The sequence below is a fragment of the Cyanistes caeruleus genome, chromosome 2 (assembly GCF_971803275.1).
Source record: "Cyanistes caeruleus chromosome 2, bCyaCae1.hap1.1, whole genome shotgun sequence".
Lineage (NCBI taxonomy): Eukaryota > Metazoa > Chordata > Aves > Passeriformes > Paridae > Cyanistes > Cyanistes caeruleus.
In genome coordinates, this window is record NC_141702.1 from 119,538,128 (window position 1) to 119,558,711 (window position 20,584).

Consider the following 20,584-nt stretch of genomic DNA (forward strand, 5'->3'; position numbering starts at 1 on the left):
GAGTGTTACTTAGATATTTTCTAAATCTGCCCAGAGAATGTTTGGAAAAATTGGGAAACACTTTCTTTCCCCTTCGTCTGGGTCGACATTTGAACTTGAGAGCAGGGAAATGGCAGTCGTGTGAACAAGAGCCATACCGGTGTGACTGCTTTCACCGTGAGGCAAGAGCCAGCAAAGTCTGGCTTTGTCTGGGAATGAGGCACGCCCTGGCCTCAGGAGAGCCCGTCCTCCCTCCTTCCCCTTCACAGCCTCCAAAACTGAGCTCGGAGTCACTCTCAAACTTCCCCTCGTCCCAAATTCCCCGCTGTTTCACACAGCTCGACTCCTTCAATGCTTTTGCATCCTTCTTCCCTATTCCCACGCAAGCACGGAGATGTAATTATTTTTCTATTTGTAGTACAGACGAAACGTGTAGATGGTGTTTAGTGTGGGAAACTTAAGATTTACAGGCTCCACGATGCTTGGCAAGTGGTCTGTCTTAAATTGTACGCTGTGTGTAAGGATTAATTAAGCACGTTTCTCTCATTTTTGAACTTCAACTTAAGTTGAGCTTTCGAGCCTTCTGTGCAAATGTACAAAGCAAGCACAGACTGCATTATACAGTCTGGCTGTTGTTTTAAGGTGCCGCTCACTAACCTTTCTGCCGTTTTGTGATGCAAGGGATACCTTCCCTTCCTAAAAATCGAAACTATGTTTCATTTGCGTGCTCTGTTTAAATTTACTCTGTCCGGGGTGTGGAGCTCGCCCGTCATTTTGTATGACGGCGGTGGGTGGCACTTTCTGTGGCGTGACGGGGGGAGGCGTCTGTTTCGTCAGCGGTGGCACCAGCTTTTAGACAGACTTTAAAAAGAAAACGAAAAGAGGAAAAAAAAAAATTAAGGTTTTTCTGGGAAACATGTGAGCCATTCCCCCTTGTAGCCGCCTTGGGCGTTAAAAGGCAGCGATGCTCTCACACCCCTCCCCCGGGGGTGAGGGCAGCCGCCATTTTGTTCGCACCTCCCCGTTCCCGCCTCGGCGCCGTGAGGGAGCGCGCGGGCTCCGCCCCCGTGGCCCCGCCTCCGTGGCCGCCGTCCGTCGGCGGCGCGGCGGCAGCGAGCGGCCGCCGTAGCCCCTGCGAGGGGAGCCCGTGCCCGGGCGGGGAGGAAGAGAAAGGCGGCCCGAGCCGGGTTACAAGATGGCGGCGGCGCTGTGGTAGCTGCTGAGGCGGAGCGGCGCCAGCGAGGCCCGGGCCGGGGCGCGGCGGCGCTGACTCGCCATGGGAAGCGGCGCGTTAAAGGCCGCGCGGTGCCCCTGAGCGGCCCGGCGGCCCCGCTTGCTCCCCGCCGCCCTCGCTCCATCGCCCCCGCGGAGGCGGAGCGGGCCCGGGGCTGCACCATGTCGGACACCCGCCGGCGGGTGAAGGTCTACACGCTCAACGAGGATCGGCAATGGGACGACAGGGGCACCGGGCACGTCTCCTCCAGCTACGTGGAGCGGCTGAAGGGGATGTCGCTGCTGGTGCGCGCCGAGTCGGACGGTGAGAGCGTGGCCGGGGCTGCCCAGGCCGCTTCCCCTCGGCCCCCGCCCGGCTCCGGGCCCCGCCAGCCGGGGCTGGCACCCACCATCGCCGGGCTCGGCTGATGGTGCCTTCCCTTGGGAGACCCCGGAGGATTATTGTTGTCGTTATTATTATTTCCACCCTCCGTGCCTTTCTTAATCTCGCGGCTCGTGTGAAGTTTCCTTGTCCCACAAGCCACAACAGCGTTTGCTACCGTGGTCCTAGACTTTTCCCCTCCCGGTTCATAGAATTATGGAATATGCTGAGCTGGAAGGGACTCATCAGGATCATCAAAGTCCAGCTCCTGGCCCTGCACAGACCTCCCAGCAGTCCCACCCTGTGCCCGAGAGCGTTGTCCAAGCGCTCCTGGAGCTCTGGCAGCCTCGGGACCATTCCCTGGGGAGCCTGGGCAGTGCCCGACCACCCTCTGAGGGGAGAACCTTTCCCTGAGATCCCTCCCAAACCTCCCTGACTCAGCTCCATGCAGCTACCCCAGGCAGCTGCAGCTCCCCGGCCTGCACAGAGCTGAAGCTGTGACATGTGAGGACATTTTGTTGCTTTTCAGAGCAACATGCTTTGCTTTTGAGGTGCTCTTTACCTCCCTTTCTCACCGCTGTAAAAAAAGTTGTTTGTTGCTCTTTTTCTCCTCAGGAATTCACTGGTTGTGTTCCAGTCGGGTGGCGTCCATTGTCTTTTGTTGCACTTTAAAGTCACCTTAAAGGGTCTTTTTTAGAGGGGGGAGGTGGGGGAGGTGCGTGCTCCCCACTTTGTCAGCCGACAGGTGCTAATGTGCTAAATAAACCACCTAAGAGTGGTATAAATTGCTGCGGAGCTGTTGCCAGGAGACATACACTACTTACATACACAAGATAAAGTCCCCGCGTTTATAGTAGCTGCATGATTCACTTCTGAAGGGCAGCTGAAGGGAATAAAAGCAAGTGGCCCACGTGGCTTCTCTGGGCAAAAACATTTTTATGCTGGGCAGCATAAAATTCCATTACCTGCTGGAATTTGTGTAGTTGGCTTAAAAGACCACTAAACGAGCTGGTTCTTGCACCAGATTTCAGGAAAAAAGGAGTGCTACAGTGGATTTTGGACTAAATTAGAAGAGAAAAATGTATTTTAATAGGGATGTTCCTGTTGAATTTCGTCTTACCTGGCTTATTTTAGGAAATTATATTTAAAGGGGGCGGTTCTTGTGGATTTTCTGTGAGATTTGGATTAAGCTGGGAGTCTGTTGGCTAGCACGTGGACAGTGGTGTGAGATGTGTGATGTTTGTTTTGTTGGATTCAGTAAATCTCTCTTCATACCTTTTTCAGGTTCGCTACTGTTAGAATCGAAGATAAATCCAAATACTGCATATCAGAAACAGCAGGCAAGTATTATTGCTAGGCTTTACTTTCTCTGGTTGCTGATGGTGAGGAATTGTTTTGTACTCAGAGTAATTGCATTTTTCAGGAAAAAAGGAAAAACAGGAGGAAATGGAATTGCTGATGGTGTTTTTTATAGAGGTGAAAAACTTGCTTAGAACCCTGTGGGTGCTAAACACTTCATTTTCTATAAGTTAATATGTGGATCTTCTAGAAAAATACATTTTGGACTTCAGGCTTTGCAGATCATATATGCAGTTTGGATAAATATTGGAGTCATTATAGGAAAGATAGTTGGAAACATGTATGTTTAATTTTTGTCTCCCATGCCAGGCTATCTAAAATAATTGCAAAATTAGGGAGACAAAACTTTGGCCAGCTCTGTTGAAATGTATTTATTCATTTCTTGAGTTCTTTTTCTGGAAATAACACGGAGGAATTTGTCTTTGTGGGACTTCTTTCTTTGTTGTTGCTGTTTAGTTTCCATTTTAAGCCCTGAAAGCTCCTGATGTCCTAGGTAAGGCCACAAGCCATGGTCAGAGTTACCTTTCCTAGGGGTAAACCTCCTGCAAGACAAAGAAGTAAAACAGTTGGGAGCTGTGTTAATAGGTTATTTTTGTTTCATCCACTGAAAAAAAATCAGCTCACTGAATCTCTTCTGCTTTTATTGTTTTCCCTTTTTCAGCAGGAATTTTTGATGTCTCTGCCTGCTTTGTTCTCATGGGTTTTCTGGAGTTTTTTCTGTCTGCTTCTTTTTTTCTACGGTATAGTCTCTGTTCCTTTCATTCAATGTTTGATACTGTTCTTTATCATTATGGTATCCAGAAGTGTTTCAGCACTAGAAAACAGTAATTTTGTTCTCCTTAAGTCACAGAGGGACACATCTTTGAGGGTTTTGTTATAATGACAAGTTACAGTGTGAGAATTTGAGCAAGAGACTTTGTTACCTTGTGGGCATTGGTTGGCTGGCTTTAGGTTTGGAGTGAGGTGGAGTTTTGGGCCAGCCTTTCCAGGGGGCTGTTTGCTGTGGTTTCTGCTGCCCACTTGTTAGGGGGTCTGGAGGCTTTCCTTGGGGGGGCCGTGCTGAGGAAGGAGCTGTGCAGAGCTCCAAGAGTCTAGAACTGCTTCCTGTTTACTGGAGGAAACCTAGACACAGTGAAGTACAAATGCGGATTTTGTTGCTGAAAAGTTTTAAAATGCTTCCTTTCACACCCTGTTTCCTGAAACTACAACTGATTAACTGTAGGCCTTTTTTACTTGGTAGCAGAGCTTCAAGCGACTTAAGTAGCTTTTGTTACCATTTTCCTTGTGGAGAAGGTAGATCATAGTTTAGAAAAACTCAAGCTGAGGTTTATTTTGGCTGGCTTTTATTTCTGTTAGTAATGCTTTTGTGTCCGTGTGGCAGAAAGCGTTTGCTTCACTGTTCACCCTTTAAGGTTTGTATAACCTCGTGCAGCTTTTAGTTGATACGGTCCTCAAGTTGATCGCCTTAGATTTGGGGAAAGCCCGCAGGGTGGTGCAGCCTGATGGAGGAGAAAGGGTCCTCCCTACACATCTGTCCCCGTGTAAATGACTTGAGTGGACTTAGAGGGTACTTAACGCTTAATTGAGGTTTGCATAACAGCATCCTGTGAGAAAAGGAAACCAGCCGCTGATTTTTTGGTGCTGTGCATCAATCTGTGACTTCCAGCATTACGCTGTTAGTGCCAAGTTGTGCTGTTGTATTGACTAACCCCAAACAGGACAGGCCTGTTAGCTCCGTGCTCAGTCGTGTTTGTGGTTCCTGGGGAATTCATTCTGTCCAGGTGTTGGGCAGGCTGTCATCACGACTGCTTTCTCTAGGGAAATTGGGCTCGGATGGCTGGGACATAGGTGCCAAGCTGCTCAGCATACAGTGTAAAATTATCTCGAGTTAGATGAACACAAAGAACACGAGAGCCTGCAGAGCTTTAGGTTCCCCTGGATTTTGGGGCGTGGGCTTTGGGAGTTACACACCTCTGCTGGACTCCTCACATTAGCCAGAGGGCAGGGTCAGATGTGTTTGGAGACTCTGGCAGGAGGAGTTTGAAATGTTGGCACCACACCCATTTGTTGTTTCAGCCTCTGCTTGAGGTTACTGTTCCATGGCAGAGCTGGCAGAAGAGCGAGTCCATGGCTGAAAGACATGGAACTGCTGCAGAAATCCTTACTGGGAGTGCTGCCTTCTGGTGTTACCTTTCCTTTGGGTGGGCTCTGCAGCTCTGAGATGAAGATCGTGTGCAAATCCTGTCTTCTGCCCAGAGCTGTGTGACAGCAGAGCGCTTTGCTCGAGGCAAAACACGAGTTCCTGGTGGAACCTGGTGGCCAGGATTTAACACATTTGCAGGGGTGCTGTTAAAGCCAGCCTTGCCAGAGGGCTCCTTCACTCCTGTTTCCTGGCAGCAGGAGCATTCACCTTACCCTGTGGCAGGTTAGATGTAGGACTGCTGGGTTCATTTTTATCGGCACGTGTTCCCCATCTGCTTCCCTGTGCTGGCACTGGGACGTGGTGCAGTGCAGGAACATGGAGAGCTGGAGTAGCAGACACTGTGCAAACAGTACCAGCACTGGAGAAGGGTTTCAACTACTCTGAGTTTCAGATTTTGTTCAGAATTGATCGTTTTTGCCTTTATGCGGTGCTTGAGCGAATTAAGGAACATTGCTGTTGCTCATGGATGGAGCAGCATCGCTTCTAAGCAGGTGGGAGTGGTAGAGCCAGGCCTGGAAGGTGTCTGTCTGTCTCTGCTCTTCGTGGGTTGTCTGAGGTCATGCAGGAAGTGTGTGCCAGATGAGTATGTCTTATATTAGTATTGGACAATTATTTTCTGTTGAAACCATCTTTCAGCCTTTCTGAAATATTTTTGGAATAGCTTATATAACTTCTGCTTTGTGTGGGCAGTACAGATTGTAACAAGTACCATTCAGTAACTTGAGAATTTTCACAAATTTTTTGACTGCAGTCCCTGGGTGCCTGGAGTCATTTTAAGTTACTGCATTAATTCTCTTTCTTGAATCATCCTGGGCTATGAATAGGGCTGCTCGATGTACGTGTCCTTCTTTGTTCAGTGAAGGAACTCTGAGGCTCAGCTTACCTGGGAGTGCACTGATTTTGAGTGTCAGGGCATCAGTACTTGCACAGAATGTTTCAAGATAAACATTTCAGATTTGGAATTCTGTAGCAGCCATAAAACTGTGCTTAAGAATTATTTTTTGATTAATCTCTGAAGGAGAACCAGATCAGGGAGCTGATGAGGCTTTTCAGTGCATGCAGTTAACAATCACTCTGTTTCCCTTGAAGCCCAGTTGAGTTGTTGATTCTGAAATGGCGCACATTTATAAATCCAGAGGTCCAGATGTCCTGAGCTGGAGATGAGAGTGGACAGCTGTGGGTGAAAACCATGTCAGCTCTGAGAACTCAGACCAGTTGTGAGTCGGAGCCTGGCAGCAGAGAGGCTCCCTATTAATATTTGTCTTTGTAGGAGAAAAGTGCAAGTGTAATATAGGACACTGTAATATAAATAAACAACTCACAAGAGTGCATTCAACTCCATTCTTTCCACAACAGGGAAACTTTGTTTTGCTAAAGAAATTTAAAAATTAGTAAGAAAGGAAAATAAATGTGTCTGTGCAAATTCCATTGGTTTTAGTGTGGCCTGTGATTCTTTTGGGAGAAGGAAGTGGATCTCTTGGTTGGCATTTGTCAACAGTGATGTTATTCTAAACTTGGTTTGCAAAGAAAAAAAAAAGGCAAAACCCCCCAAGATCTACAACTCCTCATGGATATTGCAGGATTAGGATCACTGCAGAAATGAACTGAAGAATTAATGCTGTGTCAGTGCTGCTGATACTCATTCATGTTCCAGTGAAGTTGTAGCAGCTGGGAAGTTGTGTTTGTTGAGCTGGATGTGTGTTTTCCAGTGGAAGAGGGAACCTACTGTCCCATGCCAGCAGTCCTTCCCAAATGTCAGTCCCCTCACACCTGGAAGTACAGGAGTGCTCCCAGACCTGTGCAAACCCAGATAACTGCATTTGCAATGGTCTGTTTAGTGCCTCTGAAGCTTCCTAAGGAATATCATCAGCTGTTTCTTTGGGTTCCCTCACTGAGCTTAAAGATATCACTCTTCATCTTTTGTGTTCACTAAAAGCGATGAATAAGCTAAAGACCAACCAGCCTTGATGAGTGGTGTGGTGAATATTGAACATTGTAAATGTGGAAATTAAATTACCTTACTGACCATTAAACAAGGACTTTCCTAGTGTTTACAAAACATTTCAGTTTTTAAAAAACTATGGGGACAGTTCAGGAAGTCAAACTTGGAATGTTGAACAGTTTTGCTGGAGCTCATCAAAAACTCACTGGAGAGTTAGCAGAGAGCTGCTCACTTTGGATATTTTTATATGAATGTGAGTTTGCTGTAGGATGGTGAGCTGTTCTCCTGCTTTTGTCTGGGACAGAGTTAATTTCCATCCCAGTGGCTGGTGCAGGCTGTGGTTTGGATTTTGGGTGAGGATGACACTGACAGCACTGGGATGTTGCAGTTGTTGCTGAGCAGGGCTCACCTTCAGTCAAGGACTGCTGAGTTCCCGTGCCCTGGCAGTGAGGAGCTGCACAAGGAGCTGTGAGGGAGCGTGGCCAGGACAGCTGACCTGGCCAGGGGGATATTCCATCCCCTGGGATAACAGGGACAGGATAAACTGGGGGGGTTGGCTGGGAGGGGCTGATCACTGCTCAGGTGGTGCTGAGCAGCTCTGTTGAGCATCACTTACCTGTCAGGGTTTATTCCTTTCTTCACCTTCCTTCTTTTTGCTGTAACTATTATAATTGCTCGTTATATTTTACTTTATTTCATTTTTGAAACTGTTCTTACCTCAAGAACAGAACTTTCATCTTGTCCTGATTCTCCTTCCCATCCCAGTGGTGACAGGCAGTGAGTGAGCAGCAGTGTGGTACTTCCTTGGCAGCTGGGTTCAACCACAACCACTCTGGATTTGAGTGCTGAAATACAGGCTTGCATTCCTAACAGGACAGCAACAAGTCCTGTTAATAAATAAAATCCTAATAAAATAAAGTCCTAATAAAACCTCTTCAAAAACCATTTCAGCCTAATCAGAAATTCCATCAAAACTTCCAGATCTGCTGTGCAAGTGCACAAATGAAATTGATGGAGACAATAGTAACAGAGAAAAAAAAGCCTGACTCAAATGAAAATAATTGGCAAGATGGTTATAACTTCAGGAAGAACTTAGGAGTTTTGTATTATTCAGACTGCATGACTTTTAATTCAGAAAGGAATATGTGAACATTAGCTAGGGTTGTCTTAAATGCTTTCTGAGGGGAAACCTGAAATCTTAGGGGATTTGTTTCTACCTTATTAAATATGAGAATACTTAACCTGTTATATTGTAGGTTTTCTTAATCTAGGGTGTGCATTCCCATTTCAAGACTGTTGGCTCAAGAAATGTATCTTGCAGAAAAATGCCATCATAAATGGCTTGGATATGAAAAATAATATCATTAAATATGTTTTGTGTAAGGTAGTGATCATAAAATAACAGGAAAGAAAGTTGATGTTTCAGAGCAGGTGATTTAATATTTTAGTGGTTTAAGTTCTTTTTTTGACAACTGTAGCTTTAATTAGAATGATTTATTCTGTAGGCATTGGCTGTAAAGGAAGAGATGAACATGCAGTGCTGACCTGTTTCAGAAACAATTACTCCCTTGCTTTTGTCTCAAACAGGACACCCTGATTGTTTGGTCGGAAGCAGAGAACTATGATTTAGCACTGAGTTTTCAAGAAAAAGCTGGCTGTGATGAAATTTGGGAAAAAATCTGCCAGGTACAGTAAATTGAAACATGCTGGTTTTTTCAGGTATTTTAGTGTCTTGTGTGCCTTGATGTATTTGTGCTTGTAAAGTAAGCAAATATTTGTTCTTTTCTGTGCAAGGTCTTAAATTGCCCCTGCTTAGAGCACCAGTTGTTGTTCTCATAATTGAATGTCAGGCTTTTGAAAAATCACTGTAATGCTGGGGCTCAGGTGGTCGGTGTTTTTTTGGGAGGGGAGTGGTGTTTGTGTGATTGTGTTTATTAGAAAGGGGCTGCCAGGATTCCATGGTTTAATTGTCCCTCTCCCAGGTGGCCTCAGGAAGCCGCTTGCTGGAGTTCAGTGGAACTGCCAGTGTGCTGTAAGGAGCCAGAGATCCCATTGCAGCTGCCTTGGGACACACTGGGCAGTTGAGATGAGTTATTTCAGTTACTGACCTGCTCAGTTTGGGGTACATTTTGGGATCAGGCAGTAACTGCGTGCACTCTTCCCTTAGGTTCAGGGTAAGGATCCTTCGGTGGAAGTCACGCAGGACCTTATTGAGTCAGAAGAGGAACACATCGAGGAAATGCCTGAAACCAGTCCTCTGATTGACCTTCCTACTTGTGAACTCAACAAACTTGAAGAGATTGCTGACCTAGTTACCTCTGTTCTTTCCTCACCCATCCGTAGGGAAAAGCTGGCGCTGGCCTTGGAGAACGAAGGCTACATTAAAAAACTGCTGCAGCTTTTCCAAGTCTGTGAGAATTTAGAGAACACCGAAGGCTTGCATCATTTATATGAAATTATTAGAGGGATTTTGTTCCTCAACAAAGCAACTCTGTTTGAGGTGATGTTCTCTGATGAGTGTATTATGGATGTGGTTGGATGCCTGGAGTATGATCCTTCTTTGGCTCAGCCAAAACGGCACAGGGAGTTCTTGACCAAAACAGCAAAATTTAAGGAGGTTATTCCTATTACAGACTCTGAACTCAGGCAAAAAATCCACCAGACTTACAGGGTACAGTATATTCAGGACATCATCTTGCCGACACCATCTGTTTTTGAAGAGAATTTTCTTTCTACCCTCACTTCCTTTATTTTCTTCAACAAAGTTGAGATTGTCAGTATGTTGCAGGTAAGTGGTTTTTCATATGGTCCAGATGGATTGTGTGTAGATACCTGTAGCTGTACTTTCAAAATGGACTACAGTTAATCACACACATCATTTGCATAATGTTTTGAATGCTTCCTCTGCTCTCTGATACCTTTGATTTTGTATTTTGAAAAGGTACATTTCAGGTGAGTATATTAATATTTTTTTAATGGGTTGTAAAGCTGAAGATTTTTCCCTTTGATTCCCAAGCAACATACAATTTTTGGTTAAGTTTGTGGGGGTATTTAGGGAACAGGCAACTTGTTGCATTCTGTATTAGGGACATTTTACTGTTTTTGTAACAAATTTGGGATCTGTGATTCAAAATAGCACCTTCAGAATCATTCCTGTTACGCTGCTGTTACATCATGGCACTAATTTCAAATGTTCGTGTTGTCTTAGAGATTCATTAGTTGCTGGGTTGTTTTCATACTGATATCCAGAACTAATAATAAATAAATAACCAAGCTGTTACTTTATGAAAAGCTGTCCTGGCTCCAAGGTGGTTGGGGCCCTGGAAGGAGCCTTGGTAAGAGCTGTGTGAATTCAGGGCATTTTGGGGTTTTCAGCTTGTGCAAACTCCTGGGTACCCAGGCAGCTTTATTCTGTTTGTGTCTAAAAAAGGTACATTTGTGTAGAATTCATCACAGAGCTCTTGGGCTGGGTGTGGACAGCCTCTGTGAAGAACCAGGAGTTGAGGAGAAGAGGAAAAGTGTAAAAATGATGGAAAGAAAGAGGCACTGGAGACATAACATATCCATATGGAATATTCTGATGAGTTCAGATATGGGTGAAACATGGTGAAGAGCTCAATAGAGGAGTGGAAAATAAAACTGAGTAATTTCAGAGAATTGCATGAGTATGGTATTTGGCTTCTTTCTACTATCTTTGTGGCTTAATAGTAGAAAGAAACAAAATATTAAATCCCTCTTGGAAAATTAATGGCTTTGTGTTAAATATTTTCTTTAAATTCTTTTGCATATATTTTCAAAAACTAAAAATAATTTCAGTATTATGCTCCTGAGGCCACAGTCCTGTGTGCATTTAGAGATTTTTAAGCCTGTAGAGTTCTTTATTTTTCACTGAGGCTGTACAGTGTTGAATATTTAATTGTGCAGTAACAGAGAACTCTGATTTGCTGTTACCTTGAGTACTCCTTGCAGAAGGTTCTGAAATCCTCTGACAGCTCTTTGCCATCATAGATGGAGTATGTGGCACACAGGTTTGCCTGCTTGTTCTGAAGTCTGTAATTGAGATGTGTAATTGTGATTTACAAATAACGTTGATCCTTGAGAATATCAGGTTGAGAAGAAAGCACGTGTGGAAAAGCTGTTATAGCACACTTGAGGGAAATTCCCTGGGAGTGGGGACCTCAGGTCCAGGACTGCTTTCGCAGTGGTGTAAATCAGCTTGTTGGGCACAAGAACTCTAAAGCTCCTTTGGGTTTGGGGAACACATGGGACGTCCTGTTACCCTAAATACACTGGCAAAGCTCCCTGGGAGAAGGCAGTTTAGAGGAGCAGCAGATTGTGTTTGCCACGGCAGCAAAGCTCCTTTCTACGTGCCACGGAGCACTAGATCCCAGTGCTGCTGCTGCTGGAAGGGCAGCCACGTGGGAAAGGAACCTCCATCCATCCCCTGCTTCAGGACACAGCGCTGGGCTGGGTAGCAGCCTCAGACAAGCAGGAGATGTTTCTGTGCTCAGGTGTCCTGCAGTAGGGATTTTCTACTGTATCTGCTGTTGATTGTAGTATGGCTTGGGGTTTTTTTTGTAACAGGCCTAATTAAGCTGTTTAAGCCAGCAAAGCTTAAAATAAACTACTAAATCTGTCTATGTTGCACTCCCTGTGATGTTGATTCCAGGTATCATTTGTTTGTAAAGCATTTCTATCCCCACATCTTAATATTGTCAGGAAAAAGTTTGCCAGTCTTTGGTTGGCATTGCTGTAACTATAAAAATTCTGTATTAAGTTACTCTAATAAAGCAGAGAGATTTTAGTGACAGCACACAGCAAGATAGAGAGGTAAGCACACTCTGTGTTGTGGAATGTAAAGTTCACGTGTATTTATTGGAATGCTGCTGTTCTGTTCATTTTTGTTCAATGCACAAACAAGTTTATTGAGTTGAATTGGTACAGTGATGCAAAATTTTGTAAAGCTCTGTAGCATGTTACTGTTTGCTGTCAGATTTATATTGTCTTTAAAAGGTAACAGAAACATTTGAATTTGAGAGAACGCCAACACCATTTTCCATGTGAAAGAGTGCAGAAAAATCTAAGGGCAGGAAGTGCCCAAACCCTTGAGGGATGCCACTGGTTTTGGGGTAGTTCTTGACGTTACAGGGTAACTGAAAGGCTTTGCAAGAAGTGAGGTGTTGTCCCCTAACAGAGGATATGGCTATGAAAAGCCAGTAACAGTCCATAAAGTTTCCCAGCTTGGCAAAGCAGAGCAGGTGTTTTACTGTGAGTAAGGTGATGGGGACATGGCTGTTGTCCCTTGGCTGGCCCTTGGTAGTGGCAGCTTTAGGGACCATCACTGAGCTCAGCTTCACCTGCTGCTTCTCCTGGAGCTGCTCCTGCTGCTCAGAGGGAGTGCTGAAACTGTGTCCTGGGAAAGATCCCGCTGGATGTGTGCTCTGGGGTTGGTTTGTCTTCTTTGGGATAAATTGGATGGAGAGCTGGTCTTTCTGCAGGGTTGGATCCTGTAAGGATGGAAGTTGTTTTCCAGAGGCGCTGTGTAAGGTGTGTTCCTTTTGTGTGTTGCACAGGAAGACGAGAAGTTTTTATCAGAAGTTTTTGCACAATTGACAGATGAAGCTACAGACGATGACAAACGGTGTGAACTGGTAAGTCCAGGCTCCCCCTGGTGCCTCCAAGGCTTTAGGTGGTGAGAGGGATGAAGGAGAAACAGTGAAACTCTTCTGCAGTCACTGAGGGATTTGACACAAAATGGAACTCTTTCCTCCTTTCAGAGCATTTTCTCACCCAAATACACCTGTAATTACTTTTTTTCCTGTGCAACAGGTGAACTTTTTCAAGGAATTCTGCGCCTTTTCTCAGACGTTACAACCTCAGAACAGAGATGCGTTTTTCAAAACTCTGGCAAAGTTGGGAATTCTTCCCGCACTTGAAATTGTAATGGTGAGTGGAACTTCACGCTGATTTTAACCCAGCTAGAACACCCACACCCACTGAAGCAGTTCTGGCTCTGCTGAGCCCCTGTGTGTCAGTTTTGCTGTGCTAGGAGTGGATTGAGCATTCCCAGTGGAGGGGCTCCAGCTCTGCAGTGCCTGACCTGGCTGCTCTGGGTGTTTTTACTCTCTCAGAGCCGGTGCTCAGCTGGGACGGGGGAGCTGGCAGTAAAAACTGGCAGAGGCTCTTTGTGCAGGGGCAGCTGGATTGTTGTTGTGGTTGTTGCTGGCCCGGGGCCACAGGAGTATTTTTAGATAATCTGGAACTGTTGGCAGGTTCCTCCCAAAGGATCCCATAATCCTGTCGTTAGCAGATTAATCTGTCCTAATCAGCAGTGGGAAAATGGAATTTCTTTCACTCCTGTGGCTGAAGCAGCTGTTGCTGCCTGAGCATTGCAATTCATTTTGCTGGTTTATTGCTGTTTTTCTGTAACCCTATAACTGTGTTTCTCATAGAAACTCTTGTAATGAGATGTACTCCAAACTTCAAACTACCTATTATTTGTAGCTTTACTTGGTAATGAATACCAACTTAATTTGTTCTTGCTAATCAATTTCTCTCTTTATTAGGGAATGGATGATCTGCAAGTTAGATCTGCTGCTACAGATATATTTTCTTATCTAGTAGAATTTAGCCCATCCATGGTCCGAGAATTTGTGATGCAAGAGGCCCAGCAGAGTGATGATGTAAGTCAGTGGTTTGCAGTTTGTTGAGTATATCAGTCTTTGGGCAAGCAGGAAACAAACAAAACAGCAAAACAAACCTCCAGAAATACAGGAAAAAGTAGACTTAATATATAAACATTCCTGAGCATGTTGGTGTTTTGTGAGTTTACAGTTTTGGAAATCTGACTAACAAAGATTGTAGGTATGGAGGTAATGCTTGCCAGAATTTCTGTATCCAAATGCAACTGCCAATTCTTCAGTGTCATTTAAATTTGTCTTCAGAAAGTTACAGAGGCTATGGAAATGAGTTTCCACTCTTGAAACTGTGTCTAATTGTTTGATGGTGTGTTTGTTTGGGATTTTTCTGCAGGACATCCTCCTCATCAACGTGGTCATCGAGCAGATGATCTGCGACACAGATCCAGAGCTCGGGGGAGCCGTTCAGTTAATGGGGCTGCTGAGAACTCTGATTGACCCAGAGAACATGCTGGCCACAGCCAATGTAAGGAGATGTGGGGGTGCAGACACTGCACTGGCTCAGCAGAGCTGAAAACCTGACATTCTCTGTGTTTGCTCTGATACCGAATTTAAATAAGCCAAAAATAAGCCTAACGTTTCCATTTTGGGGCATTGTGCAGGTGTTTATTAAAAAAATTTTGTCAAGCTTTTTGAGTTGTTCATGTTTTTTTCAGTAGGTGTTAGCATGGTGGGGATTTTTTTGTGATGGTGAGCTTGGTTAGTTGTCCCAAAATGCAAATACTGATCTTCCTTGAGCAAACAGAGTCTTGCAGACCCAACAAACCTACAGGCAGAGCTGAAAGAGTCAGTAGAATTCTGTATGGACTATTTCCTGTGTTACTGCTCTTTCTTAGTTAAAAACATGTGTACAAATTCCAGTGTTTACTAAAGTTATTTTTGTTTCAGAAAACAGAAAAGAGCGAATTTCTCAATTTCTTCTACAACCATTGTATGCACGTTCTCACTGCGCCACTGCTGGCCAACACATCAGAGGATAAATGTGAAAAAGGTACAGAACATCCCCATTTTCTTTTTCCTCCTTTCAGGCCTGTGGTGTTTGCCAGTGAGTGCCAGGAATCAGCCTGTGTGAATTGCTTGTGGAAAAATGTTTTGCACATTTTATACAAAAATAAAACTTGTAAAATATCTGCAGTACACATTTGAATGCGTTATTTGAAAAATTTAGGATTGCTGCTTTTTATTCTCTATCATATTCTTAAGTTTTAGGTTATACATTTTCACCTAGATTGATTTAAAAGTTTGTGAGGTGAATTAAATACAGAAATCTCACCTGGCTGCATTCTTGCTGCATGTTGATGTCCCTGTAGCTCACAAACTTTTGATCTGATGAAAAATCTGACCACCTGGTAGAATCAATTATTTATCCCCATTTTTTAAGTCTTGACAGTGCTTTGAAAACCTTCTTCTGATTTTTGTTTCTATTTTCTCTTCCTCAGATGCAGTAGTTGGATCCACTAAGAGTAATACAATTTGTCCTGGTAAGGCTGAATTGACTTTGAGTTTTGAAATTTGTCTTTTATTCTGTGTATAGTATTCTATTTAAAAAAAAAAAAAAAAAAGAAAAAAGAAAAAAAAGAAAAAAAAAAGTTAGGTCTGCCCATACTTTATTTCTTTTAATACTTTTTACTGAAATAGATGGTTTTTACTGAAATAGGGGTTTTGCTTCACTTGAGATGACACAGAAGCTGAAGGAACATTTTCATCTGTTTTTAAGTTAGTGGGATTGTTTTTTCCTAGTCAACCTTGCTACTGAATGTTTAAATTGCTCATTTTTCTTGCAGATAATTACCAAACAGCACAACTACTTGCCTTAATTTTGGAGCTGCTTACTTTTTGTGTGGAACACCACACGTATCACATCAAGAATTACATTATGAACAAAGATTTGCTAAGAAGGGTACTGGTATTGATGAATTCGAAACACACCTTTCTGGCCTTGTGTGAGTATGGAGCTGATGTGGTTTCCTTCTTCCAGGTGTGGTGGGCAATGTGTGGGAGGTGCTCCAGTGTACACCTGGAATTCGTGTTGATGGGTGTGGGTGAGATTGTAATGCTCTGGGTTTGGGGCTGCATCTTCCTCTGGGTAACATCAGGGGTTTCAGTTCTTTCCATGAGCCCTGGCATGTGCTTATTAACTCCTGGAATTTTTCTTCCCACAGGTGCTCTTCGCTTTATGAGGAGGATAATCGGCCTGAAAGATGAATTTTATAACCGTTACATCACCAAGGGAAACCTCTTTGAGCCAGTCATCAACGCCCTGCTGGACAACGGCACCCGGTACAACCTGCTCAACTCTGCTGTGATTGAGCTGTTTGAGTTCATCAGAGTGGTGAGTGCAGCTGCAGCTCTTACAGGAGCACCCAGCTCCTTGGGAAACAAACAAGGACTTGCAGCAGCTCCTGAGCCGCTTGCTGCCAGTGCCTTCATGCGTGGGAGGCTTTGCTGGGAATCTCTGCGCTCTGTGAAAGTGAAGGGAGGTTTCTGGTTGTAGGATATGGTCGCTGCTGTATTCTCCAGCAAGAAGAACATTAGGAACAGTAGGATTTGCTTGATATGGTGAGAGTGTTGACAGAGGGAGACTGACCAAAAGGCTCCTGGTCCCACATGAGCTGCTGTAGTTGCTGAGGACTGGGGAGAGCTGGAGCCTGTGGGGAGGACAGGGCACAGCCCTCCTCCTAAAAGATCTTTGTTTAACAGAAGTATCACAATCACTGCTGCGTCCATTGTCTGTTTCTATGGGAAGCCTAATAATTATTTCTCAATCTCATCTCTTTTATTAAGGATAAATCCGATTTCGTGCTCCACATTGGTATAATACTGTACAGTAATGCTTTGGCTCTGGGCAGGAAATCAGTTACTTTCCAAACTAAACTCAAAAGCTTTCTGAACTTCTGCCTGTGCCCATTTGAGGCTGAAGCCCTGTTTTGTTCTTCTGCAGGAAGATATTAAGTCTCTTATTGCACATATAGTTGAAAACTTCTATAATGCACTTGAATCTATTGAGTATGTCCAGACGTTCAAGGGGCTGAAGACAAAATATGAGCAGGAAAAGGACCGACAAAGCCAGAAGCTGAACAGGTAAGCCCAGTTTCTGTGCTCTGAGCCTGGCAGGGGCTGCTGCTCTGCAGGGCTGCTCCTTGCTTTCCTCCTTCCCAGAGGGCAGCAGGAGCACGAGGCTATGACTGGGGTTGGGTTTCATTCTCAGATTAGAGGAAAGCCCCATCTGCCTTCCCTTGTGGCCAAGTGTAGTCGAGCTGATGTTGGCCACTGGACTAAATGTTATGTTCAGAAACCTCTCGGCTTGAGGAGAGCAGAATGTTGCTCTGTCACTCTGATTTGGGATTCAGTCTAGCTCATCATCAGCTGGGGTGTCCTGGGGTGAGGGCAGAAGCAGAGATGGAGCTGCACTGCCTTCTCAAATGCACTGAATTCCCTGTAAAACTCTGGAAAGTGTTTCTGATCCCCAGCCTTAAACAGCAGCCAAGCTGGAATCCCTGTGTGTGTCTCTTACAGTGTCCCATCCATATTGCGTAGCAATAGATTCCGCAGGGATGCCAGAGCCTTGGAGGAGGACGAAGAAATGTGGTTCAATGAAGACGAAGAGGAAGAAGGCGAAGCTGTTGTACCTCCAGTTGAGAAATCAAAACAGGAGGATGACTTTCCAGATAGCTATGAGAAATTTATGGAAACTAAAAAAGGTATTTACTCCGTTTGAGCTTGTTGGCACTGGAAGGGCTCCATGGCATGGAGTAGCACCTAAACTAACCCGTGCTTTGTGCTCTGTACCTCAAGCAGCAGTGCAGGGTGTTCCGTGTCATTGAGTCATGAGATCCAAACGTGTCTTTGCAAGCCAGTTTGGGATTAAAATAACGAGTTTAACTGCTTGGAGCACGCATCTGGTTTAAATGGTGTTCAAAAGCAGGACTCTGAATGTGCCTGTGTGCTCCAGGTGAGCCATGTCCCTGTGCCCTCAGCATCCAGGCCCTGCTCAGTTTGCTGCTGGTGGGCTCAGGATGGGCTTGGCTGGGGAACTGAGAACTGCAGCAGAATTGGAACCAAAATACCTGCTGGCTCTCGCCCTGCGATTGCACTGTGATGTGGATTGTATTCCTTGGTGTGCAGCTGATACCTAAGTGTGACAATGTTTGTCCCTCAGCTAAGGAGAGTGAAGACAAAGAGAATCTTCCAAAAAGGACTTCAGCTGGGGGATTCAAATTCACTTTTTCCCACTCAGCCAGCGCAGCCAACGGTGCGAATGGTGCAAACAGCAAATCCGTGGCAGCTCAGACATCACCAGCGAGCTCCAACGGCTCCTCCTCCAAGAGCACGGCCCTGAGCCCGGCGGTGCCGGCCCCCAAGGTGGGAGGACTCGTGTGGGGCTGTCCTGCACAGGGCTGTCCCAGGGGAACAGCAGCAACAGCCTGTGGGCAGCGGGGCTGAGCTGGGGATGAACTCTCCCTGAGCCCTCAGTGAATCCCTCTCTGCTCTGGGCAGCTCTCAGTGGGGCTGGGCTCTGCTGGAATGTGGTGGGCTCAGTCTCATCCCACATCCTCTGCATCATCTCACTGCTGCTGCTTTTTGTTCTGCCTGGTTGCTGCTCTGTGTATCCCATGTATCCAAAGGAGCCTGGGGTTTTGGGGAACCCTTAGTGCCCCTCTGGCTGGGGAATTAGCGAGAGCTTTTGAGGAGACAGATGCAGTGAGTGACCCCTCTGTGGTGCTGACTCAGCCGTGCATTATTGGAATCCTCAGCCATGGAGCTCCTGAGCAGCTCCAGTGGCAGGGATTGATGGCCCACCCTGAGGCTGAGCAGCCAAAGGGATGTCAGCCTGCACGTTGGAGTTCCTGTCTGTCCTGCTGGGCTGAAAGAGAACTTAATTCTCAGTCCAGACCCAGAGGAGTCAGGAAGCTCCAGTACATTTTGCAGCTTGAGGTTCAAGCAGGTTTTCCAGACAAATAGGACTTGGAATGCCAAAGGCTGGTGTGCCCTGGACAGGTTGGCTGGAGGTTTTGTTCAAAACTGGCATCTTTCTAGGTACTTCTTCAATATAAAAATTTCCTTTTTTCCTTTTTCTAATTGGCAGGGAAGTCTAGTTGGGCTAGTGGATTATCCTGATGATGAAGATGATGATGAAGAGGAGGAGACATCTCCAAGGAAAAGACCTCGTCTGGGTTCATAAAAAAAACCAAAACTTTGGAATAAGAACTTTTTTGATGGGGTTTCAAATGCTGCAACTGTTTTAAGAGCTAAAAAGAATCCGATTCAGAAAGCTTTCTCCCATGAGTATATAAGATAATACAAGGAGTAGCAAAAGAAACTCGGTGTATCAGCTAGAAAGGGTTAGTTCTGTAAACACAAAGCTTCCAAGGAACTTAATGTCTTTCTAGAAAGTAAGGAGTCTGCCATTCAGGCTGTCAAAAAAATGAAAAATTAAAAAAAAAAAAAGGTGGGTTAGTATTCTCAGAACCTGGATGATGGCTTCTCAGCAAGGAAAGTCTCAGGTGTCGGGAGGGAAAGGGGGAGGGAAAGGTATGGTAACACTTTTTTTAAAATATTGCAGGGTTTCCCCAGTGTTTTAACAGAACTAGGAAAAAAAAAATTCAAGCTTAAATTTTGAACCCAGTAATCTTAATTTTGTAATGGTGCTGTCAGTTGTGTTCTTTTAGCAATGCCTCTTTTAAAAAAAATTTAAGGGAAAACTAACTCTGTTTGCATAAGAACAATCCATATTTTGGGACCATTTATTACCAACTAAACTGCATTTCTCATGGTTGGAGGGGGAGGGATGCTGCAGTTATAGTGCATGTTGAGTTGTTTAAAACAGTTAAAATAAGTTTTAATTTGTATTTTCCAAGAGGAGAGAATGGAAGCTGGATTCAAAATGGAAGGTTTTGCTTGTTTTGTCAGTGAGACGTCCAGAAATATCTATGCCAAGGAGCAGTGGCTTCCCAAGGGTCCGCAGGAGCTGCTTGTGTCTCGGTGGGGCTGCACCCGGCACATCCCTCAGCTTCGGCTCCGGGTTGGGAAGAGCCTGAGTTCCAGCCGCGCTCCTCCGCGGTGTTCCAGGGGCTGCCTCCTCCCGGAGCAGCCGCTTCCCTGCTCGGGAGCTGGAATTGCACGGTTGGGGAGGGAATAAGCAACGCTCACAGGTTTTTCATAGCGATGGACCGAGCAGCATTTTAACACCAAAGTCACTTTGGACCAAGAGAACACCTTGAGGGCTCGGAGGCGGAATCCACAAGCAGCGCCTCCACCTGGGGGTGGTACAAAAGCTGCTTCTTTAAAACACAAAAGCACATTCCACATAGGTGAGTGAACTGTGACAGGAACGGGGGAGTTCATGGCGAGGTGACAGAGGCAAACAGTCCAGGTTTTATTTTCAAGAGCAGCACATGAACTGTAAATATTTAATGTTAGTTTGCCCATATGTGATCTGAGATCATGACTCAGTGAGAGGAGATTTCCCAGCGACTGTGTCAGCGATGTTAAAGATGGAACCAGCTGCAATCCACCACATAGATCACTCTTGTAATATGTGTTATGGGTCCATTTCTCCTGGAATAGTTTAAACTGAAGCAGTTTCTCTGTTTTGGAGATTTTTGTAGTTAGTTTTAATTTTAGCTCTTGTTTGGAAAAAGATGGGCTGTCTGTGTAGATATGAAGTATAGTTTTTTCCATAAAACAGAAGTTTATTTTGTATTAAAGATACCACTGTACTTGTTTTACACCATTTGTATACATGTGGTGATATTAATGCTGAACTGTAAGATTCAGGAATTAAAATGTGACCCTGTAATTCCATAATT

General features: G+C 45.0%; 1 protein-coding gene across 3 annotated transcripts; it reads left to right on the forward strand.

Annotated features, from left to right (window-relative positions):
- Positions 1-961: 961 nt before the first annotated feature.
- On the forward strand, positions 962-20,582 carry PPP4R3B (protein phosphatase 4 regulatory subunit 3B). 3 transcript variants are annotated; one of them, XM_086874633.1, is made up of 16 exons: positions 962-1,516; positions 2,858-2,913; positions 8,665-8,763; positions 9,245-9,865; positions 12,651-12,728; positions 12,907-13,023; positions 13,644-13,760; positions 14,110-14,241; positions 14,664-14,766; positions 15,215-15,256; positions 15,560-15,718; positions 15,938-16,107; positions 16,717-16,856; positions 17,292-17,476; positions 18,013-18,137; positions 18,862-20,582. In XM_086874633.1, exons 1-16 carry the CDS (start codon positions 1,375-1,377, stop codon positions 18,955-18,957), a joined length of 2,382 nt encoding a protein of 793 aa, XP_086730759.1. In that variant the 5' UTR covers positions 962-1,374; the 3' UTR covers positions 18,958-20,582. The 3 variants fall into 3 exon arrangements, 2 of the variants coding, with proteins under 2 accessions (XP_086730759.1, XP_086730753.1); XR_015282361.1 differs by having other exon boundaries at positions 965-1,516; positions 17,574-18,137; XM_086874627.1 differs by having other exon boundaries at positions 965-1,516; positions 17,935-18,137.
- The last annotated feature ends 2 nt before the right edge of the window (positions 20,583-20,584 follow it).

Bases quoted from the DNA above. Each gene is read 5' to 3' on its own strand.
- PPP4R3B (XM_086874627.1), top strand. From the start codon at position 1,375: ATGTCGGACACCCGCCGGCGGGTGAAGGTCTACACGCTCAACGAGGAT. The intron at 13,024-13,643 runs GTGAGTGGAACT...TCTCTTTATTAG, and splicing joins CCGCACTTGAAATTGTAATG to GGAATGGATGATCTGCAAGT. The intron at 16,108-16,716 runs GTGAGTGCAGCT...GTTCTTCTGCAG, and splicing joins TGTTTGAGTTCATCAGAGTG to GAAGATATTAAGTCTCTTAT.